At 57.6% G+C, this 20,149-nt stretch overlaps 5 protein-coding genes across 5 annotated transcripts; 4 read left to right on the top strand and 1 right to left on the bottom strand.

The window, feature by feature from the left end:
• Positions 1–83: 83 nt before the first annotated feature.
• Positions 84–3,384, top strand: W97_08757 (elongation factor EF-2; the record flags this gene model as incomplete). The annotated part of the gene is made up of 4 exons (XM_007786624.1): positions 84–922; positions 1,018–2,550; positions 2,606–2,946; positions 3,002–3,384. 4 exons carry the CDS (start codon positions 84–86, stop codon positions 3,382–3,384), a joined length of 3,096 nt encoding a protein of 1,031 aa, XP_007784814.1.
• A 1,787-nt stretch (positions 3,385–5,171) lies between these two features.
• On the top strand, positions 5,172–7,873 carry W97_08756 (uncharacterized protein; the record flags this gene model as incomplete). Its single annotated transcript, XM_007786623.1, has 4 exons — positions 5,172–5,694; positions 5,750–5,823; positions 5,874–6,231; positions 6,282–7,873. 4 exons carry the CDS (start codon positions 5,172–5,174, stop codon positions 7,871–7,873), a joined length of 2,547 nt encoding a protein of 848 aa, XP_007784813.1.
• Positions 7,874–8,697: 824 nt separating this feature from the next.
• On the top strand, positions 8,698–11,232 carry W97_08755 (uncharacterized protein; the record flags this gene model as incomplete). The annotated part of the gene is made up of 3 exons (XM_007786622.1): positions 8,698–8,861; positions 8,924–9,780; positions 9,839–11,232. 3 exons carry the CDS (start codon positions 8,698–8,700, stop codon positions 11,230–11,232), a joined length of 2,415 nt encoding a protein of 804 aa, XP_007784812.1.
• Positions 11,233–13,850: 2,618 nt separating this feature from the next.
• Positions 13,851–14,864, top strand: W97_08754 (uncharacterized protein; the record flags this gene model as incomplete). Its single annotated transcript, XM_007786621.1, has 1 exon — positions 13,851–14,864. The coding sequence occupies one exon, from the start codon at positions 13,851–13,853 to the stop codon at positions 14,862–14,864; it is 1,014 nt and encodes a 337-aa protein (XP_007784811.1).
• Positions 14,865–17,648: 2,784 nt separating this feature from the next.
• W97_08753 (uncharacterized protein) lies at positions 17,649–20,074 on the bottom strand (the record flags this gene model as incomplete). The annotated part of the gene is made up of 5 exons (XM_007786620.1): positions 17,649–17,858; positions 17,929–18,522; positions 18,579–18,718; positions 18,772–19,440; positions 19,552–20,074. The coding sequence occupies 5 exons, from the start codon at positions 20,072–20,074 to the stop codon at positions 17,649–17,651; spliced, it is 2,136 nt and encodes a 711-aa protein (XP_007784810.1).
• Positions 20,075–20,149: the final 75 nt, after the last annotated feature.

Below are 20,149 nucleotides of genomic sequence, written 5' to 3'. Positions count from 1 at the left end.
CGAACGGCATCATATCACCCAAGCTGGCGGGCAAGATACGTTATCTTGACTCGAGGCCTGATGAACAGCTTAGGGGCATTACTATGGAGTCGTCCGCCATATCCTTGTACTTCTCTCTCTTGCGAAGAAACGCGCCGGAAGCTCAGCCTGAACAAGAGGAACACCTGATCAATCTGATAGACTCCCCAGGCCATATCGACTTCAGCTACGAAGTTTCTACGGCATCGCGGCTATGCGATGGAGCCGTTGTGCTCGTCGATGCTGTCGAGGGCGTCTGCAGTCAGACTGTCACGGTGCTTCGGCAAACCTGGATAGAAAAGCTTAAGCCCATACTCGTGATCAACAAGATGGACCGCCTGGTAACCGAGCTGAGGATGAGCCCTGCAGAGGCGTATTCACATCTAAGTAAGCTACTAGAGCAAGTCAACGCTGTCATGGGCAGCTTTTTCCAAGGTGAGCGTATGGAAGACGACCTGAGATGGCGCGAGCGAGTCGAGGAGCGAGTCACCGCAGCTGCGGCAGCCAAATCGGATGGTAGCGCTGCGTCGAGTGCGAACGCTTCGGTTCCCGAAGATGCAAATGGCGTCGCAACGAACGGCACAGCGGCAGATTTTGAGGAAAAGGACGACGAGGATATCTACTTCGCTCCTGAGAACAACAATGTGATTTTCAGCAGCGCTGTTGATGGCTGGGCCTTCACTGTCAAGCAGTTCGCCGGTCTGTATGAGAAGAAGCTCGGCATCAAACGCTCAGTCCTTGAGAAGGTGCTCTGGGGCGACTTCTATCTGGACCCCAAAACCAAAAGAGTGCTGGGCTCGAAACATCTAAAGGGCAGGGCACTGAAGCCTATGTTCGTCCAACTGGTGCTTGAGAATATCTGGGCAGTCTACGAAGCTACTACTGGTGGTAACAAAGGGAAGGGGTGCGTGGATCTCCTATCTCTCGTTGATACTCCTCGATTTTGCAATCGACCATGTACACTACCAGAATCAAATACTTATTCTTCTCTTGATCCAGAGATCCCGCCATGGTTGAGAAGATCACCAAATCACTTGGTTTGAATTTGCCACCACACATCCTTCGCTCTCGAGATCCTCGGGCCCTTCTAATGGCACTCTTCGCCGCATGGCTGCCCCTATCGACGGCGGTTCTGGTTTCCGTCATCGAGCATCTACCATCGCCTCCAGTCGCCCAAGCAGCTAGGATGGAGAGCATCATCAAAGAGTCGCCTGGTGGTGATCACGTCGACCCTCGAATCAAGAACGCCATGCTCCACTCCAAGAGCGACCCGGACGAGCCCACAGTGGCCTACGTCAGCAAGATGGTCTCCGTGCCCGAAAGCGAGCTCCCAGAAAACAAGCGGCGCTCCGGCGGCACCCTCAGCGCAGAAGAAGCGCGCGATCTGGCCCGCAAAAAGCGAGCCGAGATAGCAAAAGCCCAGGCAGAGACGAATGGCGATATCGCGAACGTCACTGAAGCTTTCAGTAATGCAGTTATCGGTGAGAATGGGCCTGAGACCGGAGAGGGAGAGCAGACGGAGAAAGAGAATCCGGAACACCTGATTGGCTTCGCGCGTATCTATGCTGGCACGCTCAGTGTTGGCGATGAGGTCTACGTACTGCCTCCGAAGTTTTCGCCTGCAAACCCACACGCGCATCCGGAGCCGCGGAAGGTGACGATTACGGCACTGTACCTCCTGATGGGCCGCGGCCTGGAGCCATTGACCACAGTACCCGCAGGCGTCGTCTTCGGCGTCGGCGGTCTGGCAGGCCACGTGCTAAAATCTGGGACGCTCTGCAGCCAGCTCGAAGGCGGCATCAATCTCGCAGGCGTCAACATGGGCACCCAACCCATCGTCCGCGTAGCGCTGGAGCCGGAGAACCCAGCTGACCTGGGCAAAATGATCGCCGGCCTCCGCCTGCTGCAGCAAAGCGATCCATGCGCTGAGTACGAGGTACTAGAGAGTGGTGAACATGTCATACTGACGGCTGGCGAACTGCACCTTGAGCGGTGTCTCAAGGATCTCAGGGAGCGGTTCGCGCGCTGCGAGATCCAGGCCGGTGAACCGATCGTGCCGTATCGAGAGAGCATCGTCAGTGCGCCGGAGATGAATCCTCCGAGGGATAAGGATCTGCCGCGCGGTACGGTCGTTGGCGTTACGACGTCGAAGCAGGTCACTGTCAGGTTGAGGGTCCGGCCCTTGCCGGCGCCTGTTACCGAGTTCCTCAGTAAGAATACCGCAGCGATCAAAAAGCTCTACTCGGAGACCCGAGCGGAAGAGGAGGGGCAGAGGAGCGAGGACACGCCGCAGAGTATACCACATGATCAGGCCGCCGAGCATGACCGTCTTGAAGACGCCGGAGTCGTGGAGACGGGGGTTCTGTTGTCGTTGGCGGACTTCAAGAAGGAACTGAAGGATGCGTTCAACGAGGCGAAGGGTGATAAGGAGGCATGGGCCGACGTCATTGAGCACATTGCGGCTTTTGGTCCCAGGAGAGTTGGGCCGAACTTGTTGGTTGATATTACGCCAGGTGGCTGCTGTGGAAGAGCGTATGTTCAGCGGGTTGGTCTTGCAGTATGCGAACGATGCTAACGTCATGTGCAGGCTACGAGATGCATCAAACGAGCAGCCTACAGAAGACTCGGCGGATACAACGTCAGCAGATACACTGACGGCAAGAGATTTCGCCGATAAGATCGTCTATGCGTTTCAGCTTGCCACAGCGCAGGGTCCGCTCTGTGCCGAGCCGGTTCAAGGCATAGCCGTCTTCCTGGAAGACGTGTCTATCAACATGCACGCAGAGGAGGAAAGCAACCCGCGCGAAAAGCTTGGACGGCTCACCGGCGAGGTCATCAAGACAGTCCGCGACTCCATACGGCAAGGTTTCTTGGACTGGAGCCCGCGGATGCTGCTGGCGATGTACAGCTGCGAGATCCAAGCATCAAGTAAGTCATCTTACTTACAAATCTCAAACCCCAGACAACGCTAACCATCCCACAGCCGAAGTCCTCGGCCGCGTCTACGGCGTCATAACTCGGCGCCGCGGCCGCATCCTCTCCGAGAGCATGAAGGAAGGCACGCCCTTCTTCACCATCGTCTCCGTGCTGCCCGTCGCCGAGTCCTTCGGCTTCAGCGACGAGATCAGGAAGCGCACGTCCGGCGCCGCGCAGCCGCAGCTCGTCTTCCAGGGCTTCGAGATGCTGGACGAGGACCCCTTCTGGGTGCCATTCACGGAGGAGGACCTTGAGGATCTGGGCGAGCTGGCGGACAGGGAGAACGTGGCCAAGAAGTATATGGACGGGGTGAGGAAGAGGAAGGGGATGTTTATCCAGGGGAGGAAGTTGGTGGAGAATGCGGAGAAGCAGAAGACGCTGAAGAGGTAGAGGGCTGTGGGCGGAAAACACATAACGTGGGATTGGGGGATGGGTGGGATCTCAGTGGTTTTGGAGTGGGCTCGTTTGGAACGTAGATGGGCTGGAGTCGATCTATGGATGATGCGGTGTGGTTTCCGTAGTGAATCGAAGGCGGCCGATGGCTGGCAGCGCGCCGGCCCGAGCACTAGCGGGTAATCTCTGGTGATCTCCCACAACGGCTATTGTACATGGACGGATGTTTGAATGCCTTGGGAGGATCGATAACTAAACCACGTACCCAAATGGCGCCATTGGTAATGATAGTCGATGTTCGTCTCATGTTGCGGAAGTCTCGTGATACTCGGCAATCAATCGTCAGGGGTAAATCTGAGTGAAACAGGCTAAATCAAGCACGGACCCTGGGATGGCACGGCAGGCTTGCCCCAAAATTTCCCCGGCTCTCGCCTTCAGGCGATGAGGAGGAACGAAGCAGAGACCATTCCTGAGGCCCGCACATTCACCGCACCGCCTAGCCATCCGAACGCCTTGCAAGATCGCTGCATCGCTACGTACAGACAAGACACCAACTCGAACGGAGCGCCGCAACGATGGCTGCTGCGCGCAGATAGCAGCGTCTGCGCATCATCGAACCCCCTTCTTGCTGTCGTTCCTCCAGTAGGAACGCGATCACACGGCGCATGCGGCACCCATCCTTCGCAGGCACATCATTGAGCACAGTCTCTTCCGAACGTCTTTCGGCTGCGTACAAACAACACCGTTCACCGACATTTCAGACGCCGCATTCCTCGAAGGAAGGCGTACGTTAGGCGCTCTGCCCGCTACAGCGCGGTTGCGGGCCGGTTGATCTATGGTTCAAGATGACGAGGCCACACATAATCAGAGCGGGTGAGCAATCGCGCGCGACTGCAATCGGTTCGTAGTGCGATGGAAGAAGGCTCACTGTTTGCTGGACAGACACGATCGACCTACAGGACCATCACTCGCCCTCAGCGAAAGACCACACTCGACAGCCCACTCAGCCCGCACCCCTCGGTATCGGCGCCCCTGCACCACACCATGCGGCCGCTGTCAGACACGTCCAAGCCGAGCGAACGTCCGAGGAAGAGCACCTGTCCCAAGCGTGGGCCGATGCGCAGCATGTCCTACGGGCTAGCCCGGAGCCGGACGACGACCTATCGCACAGGGTAAACGGAGATCATGAATACCACGAGGACCAGTCTCCAAGGAAGAACGGTGATGGGTTTGGGGGCTCAGGGGAAGTTGATATCACCGATGCGGAGAGCGAAGATGCGCTTGATGATGATATGATGGGCCAGATCTCGAGTTCTCCGTCAATATCCGATGGTGGGTATTCCTGTTCAGCTTCACCGTCAACTCTGCCCACATGGCCGAAGCGGGCTTCTTCCTTGACTCCTACACCCACTCGGCAGGCGTCGGCAATATCAGCACAATCTCCAGCTTCTATCTTCGACTCTTCTTCACCTTTCATCGCCACTCCTACTCATTTTCCACTTTCTTTTGCGCCAAGTGGGCAGAACAGCCCGACGCGAATTGCGCCCCAGCCTTTTCAACAAGCTGGTTCTTGTTCTTCGCCTCTCAAAGTCTTTCAAAATCGCCTGCCAACCGGTCTTCGGGCGATGAAAACCACCACCAAGTCAGAGGATCATCATCGAAGGGATAAGTATATATTAGCCTCGACCGCTTGGAACCCGGGAACCGGACGGGAAACCAACGGTGACAGCACGGATCGCACCGTACATCTCTTTCCCGGATCCAAGTCAAGGCCATCAACGCCCATGTCGCTGGACCAGGAGCTCGAGGAACTGCAAGAGCATTCAGACCTCGCCGACGACGAAGACCTACATAGCCTCCTTCTGCCTGAGGACGACCCTCTCCTCGACAACAGCTTTGACGATGCAGACGACGCACATGCCGCATCGACCGTACCATGTCCAGCTAGCCGTTCGCCCTCCCCTAATGAATTTGTTGACGCATCCCCTACCGATTCCGTTGACGACCAAGACGCCGACTCCTGGGCGACTGATAGCGACGCCTCCAGCTGGGACGAGGAATCTTGCAACGATGATGATCCGACTGACGTCTCCTTCTCTTCCGATCCTCGTTTTGTCGACTTCGGCTGGGGGGATGAATGCTTACGTGAAACAGAAGATATTGATTTCGATTTCGTTTACGCACTACACAATTTTGTTGCGACGGTGGAAGGCCAAGCAAATGCTATCAAGGGGGACACCATGGTGTTGCTAGATGACAGCAATAGCTACTGGTGGCTTGTGAGGATTGTCAAGGACAGCAGTATAGGTGCGTGTGAAACTCGCATTCTTCGCAATACGAATCGCTGATAGCCAATAAATAGGATACCTCCCCGCTGAGCACATCGAAACGCCGACAGAAAGATTAGCAAGGCTAAACAAGCATCGAAATATCGATGTGAGTACATCTGTTTGTGCGGTCCCAGTCTGCTCTAACGACTGCCACAGTTATCTGCGACCATGCTCTCAGATAATGCGGAGAAATCAAAGAACCCGCTCAAGAAAGCCATGCGTCGGAGAAACGCGAAGACGGTCACCTTCACAGCGCCGACCTACGTAGAAGCCTCCGATTACGACTACTCTTCCGACGAGGAAAGCGACGAGGCTCGTCCGATGACCAATGGCGAAATCCAAGCGGCGAAACAGCAGAACGGCGAATCTGTCGATCAGGACAGGGTCTCGGCTGTGGAACCTTTGAAGGTGAGCGGTAAGGAGGACGCCGATGCGGAAGTCGTCCGCCGTGCAGAGAACCGAGAGGACGAAGTCCAGGGACGACGGCGAGCGAGCGATGAGGTGTTTGACCGAAGTATGCTCAGAGTAACAACTCGGTGTGCAGAGTGATGCTGACTCTAGTAGTGGACGCCAAAGTATCGCGAAACGGGACAGTACGCAACACCGACTCGTTCTTCAAGGACGACAACGTTGAAACTCGGAAGATCACGCTCACGCCCAACCTGTTACGCGACGATTCCAGCACTTCCACTGTATCAAGCAAGGAGCGAATGTCATCAAGCCTTGAAAGCCTGGACAAAGATCGTGTCTCCGTCAAAGCCAAGGACGACAAGAAAAAGAAGGAGAAGAAACCGGGCATGCTCAGCGGACTCTTCAAGAAGAAAGACAAAAAGACGAAGAACCAGGACACTGAGTCAAGCGACGAAAAGCGATCCGGAGAATCTGAGAGAAGCTCCCCACAGTCTTCGAAGGCATCTGAGGAGTCGTTGCTTGCCGAGAGAACGCTCTCGCTTGATAGTGATAACGGTCAGCCGCCGTCGAGACAAGGCAGTAAAGGGAAGCTGCAGAAACCTCGTGGCGATACCTCGTCTCAGGAGACCAAGCCAGACGCAGAGGCTGCAAGCCCGCAGGAAGCAAACACAACAAGCACGATCTCAAACGGCGCTGTCGATTCAACCATGCGCCTTGTGACACCAGAGTCCGAGCAGGCCGTAGAAAAACCAGCACCACTGAAAGCCGCGTCCCCTCGGTCGGGACATGCTCACCAGTTGTCAGGCGGGATGCGCAAGCTAAACCCTATTCATGTTCTGCGGACCTCGGACCCAGAGGAGATGAAGGTGAAGCGCGAGAAGCTGAAGAAGGCCAAGCAGCGCATGGAGCTCGACATCGATTCGTCACCCGACGTGGAGAGACTAGAGGAGGATCCTTTTGCAGACCACATCGAAGGGTGGAAGTCTCACGAGCATGAGTCGACGGCAACGGAGGTGGCTGCGGAGCGACTGTCCGACTCTCCAGTGCACGTTTCGCCGATCGATGTGGAAAACCTCGAGGCGGACGTAAGCCAACCTCCCGCGCTCGTCGGCGATGATTCCAGTCAAGAAGACCAGGAAGTATCGCCAGTGTCGCCAGTGTCGCCCAGCACAACACCGCCACTTCACGAGCCCATCTCAACGGAACCGCACCCAGCGTCTGCCGCCACATCCTCAAGTGCTACACCCGGAAACTCTCAAGGCGCCATTCCTCCCCCGCCCGCCCGACCAGCACCAATACCGCGAACCGCATCCGCCGCATCAGACGCCCCTCGCAGCGCAAGCGTCACAGCGCACAGTCAACTCACACCGACTTCCCCCCTCTTCGCCACAAAAGGCAAAACGCCCTCCCCCGCGCCGCCGTCCCCGTCCTCGCCCAACACGCTCTCTCCCACCACCTCGAATCAAAGCACGCTGCCGCCCTGGTCGGACGCTTCACTCCGCCACTACCTAGACGACGGCAGCGACATCAGGGATATGCTGATTGTGGTTAACGATGTTAGTGGCGTTGTGCCGGTGGGCCCACAGCATCCGCTCATGGCGGGCTTGTGGGTCGAGGAGAGGGGGAAGTTGGGCGTGCTTGAGAGGGAGCTGGATGGGTTGTTGAGTGGGTGGTTGGAGAGGAAGGGGGGCAGGGGGGCTGTGGCAGTGCGGCCAGTGAGCGCTGGGAAGGAGAAGGGCGGTTGATCTGATCGTTGGATTCGACTGCGGTTTACGGAGTAAATGTTCAAGATGCTTGTTCGAGTGCGGAGGATACGGGCTTCATGTTCACGACTGGTGTTGGTATCGACGCCTGGTTCGGCACGAGAGGCGCATGGTGTGGGTACTGGGACAACAACGAATACCCCGGGCGTTTCTGTCGTGGCAGTTTATTTATTTCAGGATCGTTCATTTCTAGCTGGATAGCTGGTCGTCGCGGCCTTTGTAGCATAGCATAGCATGTGTAAAGCTGTGGCCGAGTTGCTTTCGATACCCATGAGTCCCTAGTTTCTTCGTGATTGACGATCTGGCTGGACATTAGACACCTCTCGGCGGTCATTCAGCTATAATATCTCGCAACATGGACGTCTTTATTTGATCTCGAAAGATAGGGCTACCACTGCAGATCTGAAACGGCCGCGTCTTCGGCCTTGATGGAGCCGCTGCGCGTCCGCCAAGGCGGAAATTGCCCTCGCAACAGCCCAAAAACAAACACGCGGAACCTCAACCTCTCTACGCGTGGCTGTCCACTAGCAAATCACCAGCTTCAACTCTTCAACAGTTCGCTTCACTTCCTCTCGCTATAAGCGCACGATTTCCATTCCAAAACCACGACCGAATACGCGGTCTCTGCTTGCTTCAGTGCTCTTCACGCTCATTCCAACCTTGTGACGGCTTCCGATACGACGATTCATTGCCCGACACCACGCGCATTCCTCGCTAGCGGAAGAGCATCCACCTCACATCCATTGCGCCAGAGAGCGCATGAGCTTTGGGCTTGTCGCAACGGCCGTCGCCGGATACTGCCAGCCATGGACGCCAGCTTCCTCCAGCAGCAGCTCAACAGCATCATCGGACAGCTGCATGGGCTGTTTGATGACATTGGCGTGCCGGGCCATGAGCGCGAGAAGCGCGAGTCCGAACTCTTCAATGCCCTGTCGGAGACGCTGCAGAAGCAGCTGCGGCTGGTAACCAGGTGCGTAGTAGTGCAGGCATGTTGCGGTGAGAGGCAGCAAGTTAGCTGACCATCCCCGACAGCGAAAAGCAAGACATGACCGAAGAAGCGCACCGCCTCGTCAAGAACATCGCCCAAATGGAAGCCTCCCTCGACGACGAACAACGACACCCCAACTACCCCACCTCCCGCGACCTCCAAGTCACGTATCCCCTCCACTCCTGCCTCCAAACGCTGCGCGAAAAACACAACACAGTCGCAAAGCTCCACCGGGAGCGCTACGAACAAGTCCGCAAGCTCGTCCAAGCCCTCGAATCCTACGCCTCGCACCTCGAATCCTCCTTCGTGCGCATAAAGCTACCGCCCGCCGCCTCCCCGAACGGCAGCGTGTCGTCGACCTTCGATCTAAGCCCTACGTATGTCGCAAGCCTGGACTCCGAGTTCACTCGCGTGTACGAGGAGTACGTCCGCCGCGTCGACGCCGTCAAGGCAGTCGGCGAGGAGATGGTCACGCTGTGGGCCGAGCTCGGCACGCCGCAGGCGCAAACGGACGCGGCGGTCGTCAAGTACGCGCGAGAGGCGCCCGAGCAGCTGGGGCTGCGGCAGGAGGATCTGGCGAGGCTGCGTGCGAGGAGGGACAAGTTGGTGGAGGAGAAGCGGGGCCGGGAACGGCGGCTAAGGGAGCTGCGCGGCTTGATTGAGGGGCTGTGGGAGAGGCTTGGAGTGGAGGAGCAGGAGCGGAGGGGATTCTTGGTCAAGAACCGCGGGTGCGGGCTCAGGACTGTCAATGAGTTTGAGGATGAGCTGGCGAGGTTGAATGAGCTGAAGAGGCAGAATCTGCATCTCTTTGTTGAGGATGCGAGATGTAGCCTGCAGGCGCTGTGGGACGATCTCTACTTCTCGGAGGAGGAGATGCTTGAGTTCACCCCGGCCTTCTCAGGTAAGCACCCACCCCTTTCAATGCAGGCGCAGGGAAATGCACTGACCTGCTTGTGAAGACGTCTACTCCGACGCCCTCCTCTCCGCCCATGAGCAAGAAATCGCCCGCCTCGAAGCCCTCAAAGAACAGCGCCTCCCCACCCTCCAGATGATCGAGAAGCACCGCTCCCTCATCAAAGACCGCGACGACCTCCAAGCGTCCAGCCAAGATGCCTCCCGCCTCATGGCCCGCGGGACCAAAGGCGAGAAGCGCGACCCAACGCGCCTCCTCCGCGAAGAAAAGATGCGCAAGCGCATCGCCAAGGAACTTCCCAAAGTCGAGTCCGACCTCAAGCAGATCCTCGAGGGCTGGGAAGACGAATACGGCCGCCCCTTCCTCGTGCACGGCCAGCGCTACCTCGAGGAGCTGTACGCCGCATCCGCAAACCCGGCACCGCCCCGCTCAAAGACTCCCTCCGTCCCACCGCCCTCCTCTCGTCCGCCCAAGTCCGCCCCGGCAAGCCACAAGGGCGGCACACTGCGCGGCGCGCCTCCACCAAGAGCAAAGACGCCCACAGCCAACTTCGGCATGAGCCTCTCCCGCAACCCGCTGGTCCCCTCCTCAGCCTCCACAGCCGCAAGCGCGAGCGCGACCGCCCGCTCCCCGTCCCGCATCCCGGCCCGCGCGCCCCTCGGCAGCCTCCAGCACGGCGAGAATAGCCCCGAGCGCCGCCGCTACGGCCACGATGGCATCGACACGGCCACCCTGCGCGCCAGCAAGATGGGCCCGCCCAGGGCGCCGCCGCCCAAGATGAAGGATCTGTTCGTGCCGCCGCCGCAGCCGCACCAGACGCCTAGGAACGAGTACGAAGCCGGTGGAGGAGAGAGGAGCGCGAGTGTCGTGCGCCACGTCCCGCCGGAAGACGTGTACGATGACCGCGCGCTCGCGAGCTCCTATATGGCGAGCTCGATGCGGTTCCGGCAGCAGCAGCAGCAGCCGCAGAGGCCGCTGCAGATGCAGCGCTCGGAGTCGCACCTCTCGCAGTACTCCACACAGTCCGGGCACTCGAGCCACTCGAGCCACTCCGCCTACTCAGCCCGCGGCATGCCGGCGTCAGTGGCGGGGAGTAGTCGGCAGATATCCGCGACCTCAAACAGCACCGTGGCTACAGGAACCGTCTCGGGGAGCGAGAACTGGGAGACCTACGACGACGATGATGAGTACGTCGAGGAAGACGGCGGGTACGGCGTCAGTGAGCCGGAGGCTGCGGTCGAGGCTAGTGGGGAGTACTATGCCAGACTCAGGGCGGCGAGGATGCAGATGAAGAGGCTGACGCCTGAGGGGGGATATTCGCCGCCGAGGCCAGGGGTGGGGAAGAGAGTCAAGGAGCAGGTGTACGCGGAAGAGCAGAGTGGCGCGTTGGTACGGGTTGAGGGGAGTGAGGCTGGTTGGACGGACGAGGATGCTTTCTAGGTGGGGGAGGTGAGTCTGGTTGCTAGTATGGGTGGTTCATTCTGCTGCTTGGATATGATCGGGAGAACACCGCCCTTTGCCTTCTGGTTATACAAAACGGCGGTCTACTCTTGCGAGCTCGCTTTGACGGGTCTCTTTACGACGTTCTGGCTCTCTTTGGAAAATGGGTGCAGGTCCTCCATGGTTGGTTTCGTGTGTTGCTGCTATGTTCCGCAGCCACGCCTCTTGCTGGGTTCCTCTCTTCGTTTCACGACTGTATTTTATTGGCTCTGGTCTTCTTCTGGCGGTTATGATGGCTCCAGAGATTATCTCGTACATCACGTGCGGCTTCAGGGACTACTTGAGTAGAAACATGGTATTTCGTGTGCTCATGGGTTTTCCCTTTTCTGATTGCTGAATGCCGCGGAGGCCCTTTGTCAATGATCGTCCGCAGGGAAGGGCGGATTGTGGAGAGGCTCCCTTCTCCGCAGTCTGGAAATAACTGTGGTGCGGTTGGCGGGTGGAAGCTGTGGTGATGCCAAGGCACTCGGTTAGGAATCAGACATGAACTCGTTCAAGAAGGGATGCCATGAGAGAAGCGTAACTGATAGTGCTAAAGAACGTGCAAATTGATACTCTCAATACACAGGATCTCCACGGGGCTGCTGGGATGGTAAAAGTCCTCATAAAGAGTGTGACTAATTGAGTTGCGAGCATGAATTTAAAGAGCACTCGTCTTGCGCGTCCAAACTCGATACGCCCCATGCCTCTGCATTACACTTCTCTCTTACAGAAGCTCGAGGAAGATACCACTGGCGATCCGTTCACACAGCATGATAGCCGTGCAGGTAGTCCAGCAACGCAAAGCGCGGCTCCGGCGCAATACTCAGAAAGATATTCACCATCCCCTCGACTACTGGACTGTCGCGGCAAGCTGGATGCATGACATCCAGCAATCAAAGCCCATGGAAGAACGCTTATCTCTTCCCCAGGTTTGTGGGGTGCAGCGGCGCCATATGCGCAAGCGTTGGGGCTGGGCTTTTGCATGTGGTGTTGAATGGGCTGTCCGGGAGCCTGAGGCCGGCGCCGGGCCGCAGGCGCAAAGATAAGGGAAGGAAACGTGAGAGGCCAGAACGGCGCCGCTAAGAATAGGGTGCTTCGGTGCTCTTCCTTCTTGAAGCGTCAGCTGTGGGATCTTGAATTCCTCCGCAACGCTTACGTGAGTTCGTTCGCGGCGTGTTGGGCTCAGGCTGGAGTACGGTACCTGCCTACCTAGGTAGGAGGACATGAATAAGGTACCGCGGTGGATGGTTCTCACGTGCTCGCGCCGCCGTGGGGGGGCAGAGAGCGCTCCTATTCCTCCCTATCAAAATGCGGTGTTGATGTTGGCGTTCTCTTCGGCTTCGCGGAAGCGGAAGACCCGATGCTTCGGTCTCAGCAGCCTCGTTTCCGCGGGACGACGTCCATCCATGGATGTCAGCCACGTTGACCGAGTTTGGTGGGGTTGCACGACATTCGCAGCTCAAGATCCCACCAACCGCCGGTGAAGGCCATGGGCCCAAATGCGCCATCCACCGATTTGGCTGCCAGAGCCGTGCAGCCGTGCAGCCCTGCCAGGGTTGTCGTGTGCTCGGTCGGCCGGGGTTCTTATCTCTGCTCCTAGGTTGCGCCGGCTCAGCGTCGATACGCGGCTATGATGCACATCCCGCTGCCCTTGCGCGCCGCCCAACCCGTCGCCTTCCATCCCCATCCCATCCCCGGCTAATCGCAGTCATGCCTCAGCTCACGCTGAAGGCCAGCGTGTCGGGACCCCTTGACTCTGACCCGCTCTGCTGAACCCTTCTTCGTCCTGCTCTCCAGCATGCTGTCGCTCTCCATGGCCGCCTACTGATGACTTTCCCTATGCTGTGCCGGAAGCACTTTCATTGTTCCACGCGCGCGTTTCTCTTACGAGAGTGTTACGAGAAAAACTGCCCTGATTTGCGCGCTAAGCTTCAGTCCGTCCAGTCCATTCAGCCCGTTCAGCCCAACGTCACCGACGCTACGGCACGAGAGCACCTGTGATTTAGCCGAGTTGCGCACCTTCCTCTGACGAAGCGCTTTCCGTCTGAACGAGAGGGGTCTCTCTCTACGACTTCAAGATGATGGTCCCTCGATCGTACAGCTACATGGCGTCAAGTCCATCGTCTTCGCCGGCATACAGCGAAAAGGGTATGGGTACGCGACAAATGAGACCGCGATCGGTTCTGCTGGAAAGGAAAGAGACGAAAGAGACGGGCAGATCAGGCATCTCCAGCCCGCCAGCAAGAATTGTTGCAGAACCAACGCATTCCGAGCCCGTGGTCATTCCGCCGCCGAGTCAACGACGGGCTGCTGCTGCTGCCTCACAAACTCTGAGAAGTCGAGGCCAGCATGGCGGAAGGAGGACAACCCCTTCAGGGAGCGCGCACAAGCCGGACGCTATACCACCCGCCGTTGCAGCTCTGCTTGCTGTCACAGCGATACCGCCGCCGAAAAGCACTCATCTGCGCCGCCGACGCAGCCTCAGCAGTGTTGATAGGCGGGTATCAATCGATGAGTTGGTGCGGTCATGGCGAGAAGACGACAAACCTATTTCATCTGTGGGTTATGGCTCGCCAATGGATATATTGTTGGAACGATCAGACGACTCAGAGTATGATTACCTGAATAGCGCTCGCGCCAGTAGCGAAGAGCGAGTCTATCCGGCATCCAGGTCGACGTCGAGCGATTCAATACCCTCGATTCCATCACTTGGAGAGGACGATCATTCCTTACTATCTTTCAGTAATCCGTCAACACCAGGCTCCGCGCTGAAAAGACCTAGCACGGAGCGAAAAGAGAGGGTCCTTTCCTCCCCACCAGCCGAGAACTGCGCGCTCGACCATCCGCTCCTGCGCTTCTCTGTTGATGATTACGAAGATACTATCCAAGTTTTATTACCTCCTCTAGAAACGCCCACAAAGGTTCCGCCCGCGACTCTTCGGGCATCCTTCAAATCCAATCTCACCGCCTCCCTCCAAGCCCTAAAGTCCGCCGCAAAGTCTTTCTCAAACTTCACCGCCCCCAGCGTCCCCGCGGATGACCTCCTCACCCGCTCCCTCCTCTCTCCGCGTTTCACTAGCGAGATGCGCCCGAAGCCGCTGCAAGGTGTGCCCACGCCCGCCATGCGCCGCTACTTGAACCCAACAGCAGTCGCCCGTCCCGTGTCACGTGCCGACCTTTCCACCCAGCTCCACGAGGCCCTCCTCGTCGGCACGGCCTCATTCGACGATGTGGACAACACTGCCCCCATGATTCAGCTCCAGACCTACGAGCGCCGCCACTCGCGCAGCACGTCGCGTCGGCGGCGCTCTCCGTCCCCTGGATCCGCTAATGGAGCCATCGATCCGCAGTCCGAGGCTGGGAGAGCGCTGCTTGCGCCGGCGGTTCGCCAGCGGGAGCCGAGAGAGAATAGTGACTTCTTGAGGGTTATTGTGCTCGAGATGAATATGCGACGGGAGGGCAAGCTGGATGCGAAAGCCATGGGGAAGGCGAGGGTTTGGCTGCCACCGCGGAAGACGGGCGCGGCTGGTGTGCAGGACGTGCCGGGGCGGGTGCCACGTAGGTGGAGGGGCATGACTGTCGACGATTGAGACGAAGACGTTTGAATCCACAAGAAAGCGTTCTTCAACCCCAACACACGGCTCCGCTGAGCCCCGCGAGTTTCACCGTCATACGGCCGATTCATCGGGACTGCAGCTCTGACTTCAGGTATCACTTGGCGTCGAAGACAGATCTCCGGAACACGGATTGCTCGGACGCAGCGGGTGCATATAGCTCTTGGCCTCCATCGTGAAGCTCCACGGCAATCACTCTCGAAGTCCGGCTTACTTCGCTTGAAGACTGGCTGTTTGCTCCTCGTCCACTAGCGATCGCTACCTGCCGTGACATCCTCGCCCCGACACACCTGGCTATGTGTGCGAAAAGTTGGATGGCTATCTTGCAGCGGTTGTTTGAGAGCGGGATTCTTAGCGACTTAGCGACCTCAACGGCTCTTGAGTGCAAAGGCTCTCCAGCTTTTGCCTTCATTCTGACGGTTTGTCGTGCCGCATACAAGCGTTCCTGTCACGCGCCTCGCATCACGGATCACGTGCCTTGCTATTAAGTCATACTGAAGCGGTCTATACGTTTTACCGCCGGCGTGTTCGCCGGCAAGAGAAGGGGAGGGCCAGCAGCGGAACATAGCAACCGTTTGTTTAGCATCAAGAACATCACTAGCAACCCCTCTATTCAGGACAACCTCGATTGACTTGTCTGGCACATGATGTCGCTCCCAGCACACTCCCACCATCACCACGCCGCCCCAAAATTACACCCACAATGATGCCCCCCATCCTTCCCATCACGACAGGCCGCCGGCGCCGAACTGTCGCAACTCAGAGATCTATCATCGCATATGCAGTGCTTGTGACATTCCATGAATGGAAAGCCCTGATCGGTGGGACATCTGACGCGCCATTTCGGCGGGGCGTGGGGCGCCGAATTGAGGTGGTTGTCGCTCATGATTGCTTGCTCGTTGCTCGGCGGAGGGCTCTGAGCGATGACTGCTGAGGATGCCAGGTAGGCTAGACTGGCTAGCAGGATGAATCGCTGTTTGGTTGTTAGGAGAAGCGGAGGCAGGACCGGGCGGGGAGGGAGGGGGGATTTGTACCTTGAGAGCAAGCATGGCTGGTCGGCTTCTAGCGAGTGTGGAGATCGCAAACGGAGTTTATGTATGTCGCTAATGGTGCAGTTGGTCACACGAGGGACGCGATGCAAAAGCCTGATGATGGAGAACTACGGCTCAAGCAACGGCTTTTATACGACAACAACGATCGTCGTAGCCGAGGCGCCATTACGCAGAGGATAGACTTCCCGTCTCCAACAAGCGGTGGCAGGAGAGCATCCCCGCAGAATGGAAGGAGAGCGGCGTGGTTTAGTCGGACGTTTCTAACCCATATTTATCCATAGTCATCCGGTTGTGGCTGGCTGAGGGATGCGGATCTGCACATGAATCGCCCAGGCGGGCGAGCAAAGACCATGGCATTCCAAGCGGAGCTGTTGCGGACCTGATGGTCGTCTTAAAGCTTGCGGCGATCAGCTTTGATCGATCCAAAATCGGCAGCGCTGGAGCAGCCACTTTCGATAGATATACCGCTTTTGGCCTCTCGGCGATGCTTGTTGCAGTAGCGCGCGGCTCGGCTCCTGCACGGACAAGGGGGCAGCGTGCTGGTGCGTAGCGCGCCATGTTTTTGTATGTTTCCTGCACTCAGGACGGTCAAAGAAATAGCAATACTCCGGGAGCTCAGGGTAGCGGAGGGCTAAGCGGAGAGGGATCCCCTACGGAGCGTGATTATAGAGAAGCTCTAGTATCCCTGCTTGATATTCCCGCAGCTTGCGGCGCGTGTAGTGAGATGGATTTAGAGCGGTTGAAATCCGTCTGTCGACCGACTCTTTACAAAGTATGAACAGGGCTGATGGTAACACCTGGGCTATCCATGGATAGATGTGACCTCGCAACGAATCGGTATCACGGGAACGAGCGCGCCTAAGGGACGAATGTGTAAACCCCAGGTTCGGGCTGCTGTTATATGGAACCGGCTGCCCATACTCTGTGTGCAGTGTGGAAACGGGTCCTCGACACGCCGGCGTTGCTCCGAACTTCCAACATCAGCTTGTTGATCCCACCCTACTCCACAGGTAAAACGAAGAACTTGACCGAGTGCTCGATCCGTTGGAAGTATCTGTCGATGAATACAATGTTCACCTTGTCGTAATCTGACCTGCGACCGTAGAAGTAAAACTCGCCAAGAGCCGCCGGTTGAGGCTCATGGTTGGAGAGAGGATCCTCATCGAGTTCCTTCTCGGATGCGTGGTCGTCTTCAGAGTCTTTGAAGAGGGTTGGTGGCAGTATCTTAGCATGCTTCTTGCGCTCGTGGTCCCATTGTTGCTCGAGGTCGCCCCGGTCGGGAAGGTCTTGGAATTCGGATGATCAGTAATCGAGCAGGAATACGGCCTGAAAGCAAGCATTAGCGGGCTTGACTTACGACTATCAGACACAAGATGAAATGTGACAGCTTTTCAATCCAACGTATATAATGCTGGAGTTCTATAGCTATCTGATATATAACACAACTGTATACCATGGCCAAGACCTATCAAAATCTGAACCTGTGTCTACACCATTGAGATTGGTCCAGACTTTACCGGCCAGCTAACCGGGATAAAGAGCAATCGAGCCTCCTATTGGACCTTGATCCCCAAGATCTAAAGAACAGGCGGGTACGGTGGTGAAGACGAGAGTCTGAACGTTTGCGCAGCTGCGTCCCTAGAAAGCTAACCCCCAAGCTATGTAACCCATATGCACACCTCTCAGAATACACGCCCACCACAAACCCCTAATCCCCCAACGGCATTCCCTCGACTTCCTCGCTCAACGCTCTCCAATTGTCGGCTTGGAGCTCTGCGTACTTGACCCGCTCCTGACTCCAGTCCTGATGCAATCTGCTTACATGATACTGTGACTGCTGGAAGAAAAGCAGCTCATCCCTGACGCACTCCTTGATGAAGACACCGCGGGCGTGTTGATTAACAATAGATTGCTTATCCTATTGGCATGTTAGCCGGACACTCCAAAGGAGGGGCGCTTCAAGAGATGCAGATGATTCCGGTGCTTACTCTGACAATCGCCTCCTCCACCTTCTCCACGTCCCCCGGCTTCCCCGCCCCCTCCGGCCTCGACCTCAGCCCCTGCAACTTGTTCTCGTTACTCTGTATGCGCTTCTCAAGCTGAGGGATGTTATCCTTCGCCAGCCTGTCCCTCCTCTCGAACAGATCCCTCATCGCAACCAGACAATCCCTCTGCATTTTCAGATCCTCCAGCACGCCCTCATCCCACGCGCGAGCCTCATCCTCCAGCAGACTCTGGCTCGCCGAAAGGTGTTTGGCCGTGCTACTGAGGCCCTGATTCAACAGCGGGACGTCGTTCGTGTCGATGGCGTAAGTATCCTTCGTCACTTCGGTCAGCTTCTGCAACGCTTGCGAGAAGCGCGCGTTCTCGACCGCGATACCCTCGTTGCGCTTGCACAGCCGCTCCATCATGTTGCACAGGCCGATGTACATCTCGGCCGAGCGTTTGACGCCGGAGCGGACAGTGTCGAATGTGTCTTGCAGGGTTGGAGGTAGCGAGTCCTCGAGTGTGGGCGGGAGGGTCTTGCCCGCGAACTCTTCTTGGACGGAGATGGTCGCTTGTTTGCGCCAGACGGCGAGCTCCTGTAAGAGTCGGTTAGTGCAAGGTTCGGGGTGGGAGAACGAAGGCAGACTTCTACCGTCGGAACCGTGAGGAACATCACTACGAGCTGTTCCTGAGAGAGGACTGGATGGCGGACGAGGGCATTGGTGAAGCGGGCGAGGCCGCGGCGGCGCTTCTCGATGAATGAGGCGTCAGCTGCTAGGTAGTTGCCGTTGACTGCGTTTCGTTAGTGCGGGCTCCCACATCGAAGAATTGAATTAAAAACTCACTAGCAACTCTTTTCGGCGGCAACAGCGGCAGTTGTCGGAAGGGGTATCTCTTGTGCAGACAATCCAGCAGCCACACAAAGTCGCTATACCTCCTGATGACTTTGCTGTTCCTCCTCGCGCTCGCGACTTCATAGTTCCGGTGCTGGAACAGGAATACGCCTTCCTTCTCCTGTATCGCCGTCACAGTGACAACTTCTTCAGCCCCGCGGCTTACCCTGCCGCCGCCTATCGCGCGCCGGGGGCCATTCGCGTTGCCGCTGATTTCACCGGCCGGAGCATCTCCTCCAAACCCACCACTCATGCCTTGGTGCGAGAAACCCTCCTCCGCCGTGGTAGTATCGCCGCCCCAACCAGATCCATAGCTGCCGGTTGAGGCCTGCGGCGGTGCAGCAGGCTCATTGACAGGCGTCGGGTTTCGCTGTTCAGATGTAGTGAAGCTGCTAGTCGTCCTTTGCGTTCCGTTCGGTGGATGCAATCCATTCGTAGCGGGCGTCTGGTTCTGATGCGCATGGCCGCGATGCAGGTCAGGGCTATTCCAGGGATCCGCCTCTAGAGTGCCGAATGATTGTTTCCGAGTGTTCGCCTTTACTGATGCTGGCTGTTTCTGCTGCGGCTTGGACGGCGTTGCGGGGGCGTCGGCGCCGACGGCGCTTTGCGGCCGCTCCTGTTCTTCTGATCTTGATGGTTTCGATATCTTGAGATCAGGTCGTGGGAGGTCTACAAAGCCATCAGCGTCTTTCCACAGCGCCACTCTTCCAAACATGCAACCGAAACACTCACCCTTCCTCCTCTCATCCACCCCATCAAGCGTCATCTCCTCCCCCTCAACCGCCAATCCCACAAGCGCAACCGCGACGTTAAACTCCGCCCTACCGAATCCCCCCTCCGGCGTCTTCCCGCCCGGCGCCACAATCTCCAGTGCCCTATTCACCACCTCCTCGCTCATCCCACTCTCCCCAAACAACCTCCTCACGGCCTCAACCCCGACGCCTCCTCCCTGCTTCGCGCCCTCTGCAACCAGAAGGCTGTCATAAGCATCGACATAGCTCTCCGGCACCTCCTCGCCTCTTAGCAGCTCCCTGACGAGCTCTCCCCTTGTGCGGCCGCCGGCTTTTTTGGGGGATGGGAACGCCCACGGCGAGTCGGTGCCAGAGGCAGTGAGGTCATCGTCTGCAAAGAGGCCGGCGGGTGCGTTGCCGGCGGGGCGGTCGGAGGTGCGGAGAGCGGTGTTGGGCTCGTCGTCGAAGAGGGCCGAGGTGCGAGTGTTGCGGCTGGGGAGGTCGTCATCGCCGAAGAGGGACATTGTTGGTGGATGGGGTGGATGTGGCTGATTAGGTGGGCATAGGTGGTGCGGAGATGGGCAAGTTGCTGAGAGTAT

This window comes from Coniosporium apollinis, assembly GCF_000281105.1.
Source record: "Coniosporium apollinis CBS 100218 chromosome Unknown supercont1.62, whole genome shotgun sequence".
Classification (NCBI taxonomy): Eukaryota; Fungi; Ascomycota; class Dothideomycetes; genus Coniosporium; species Coniosporium apollinis.
Note: the sequence above shows the minus strand (reverse complement) of the source record. Positions and strands in the feature narration are given on the sequence as shown.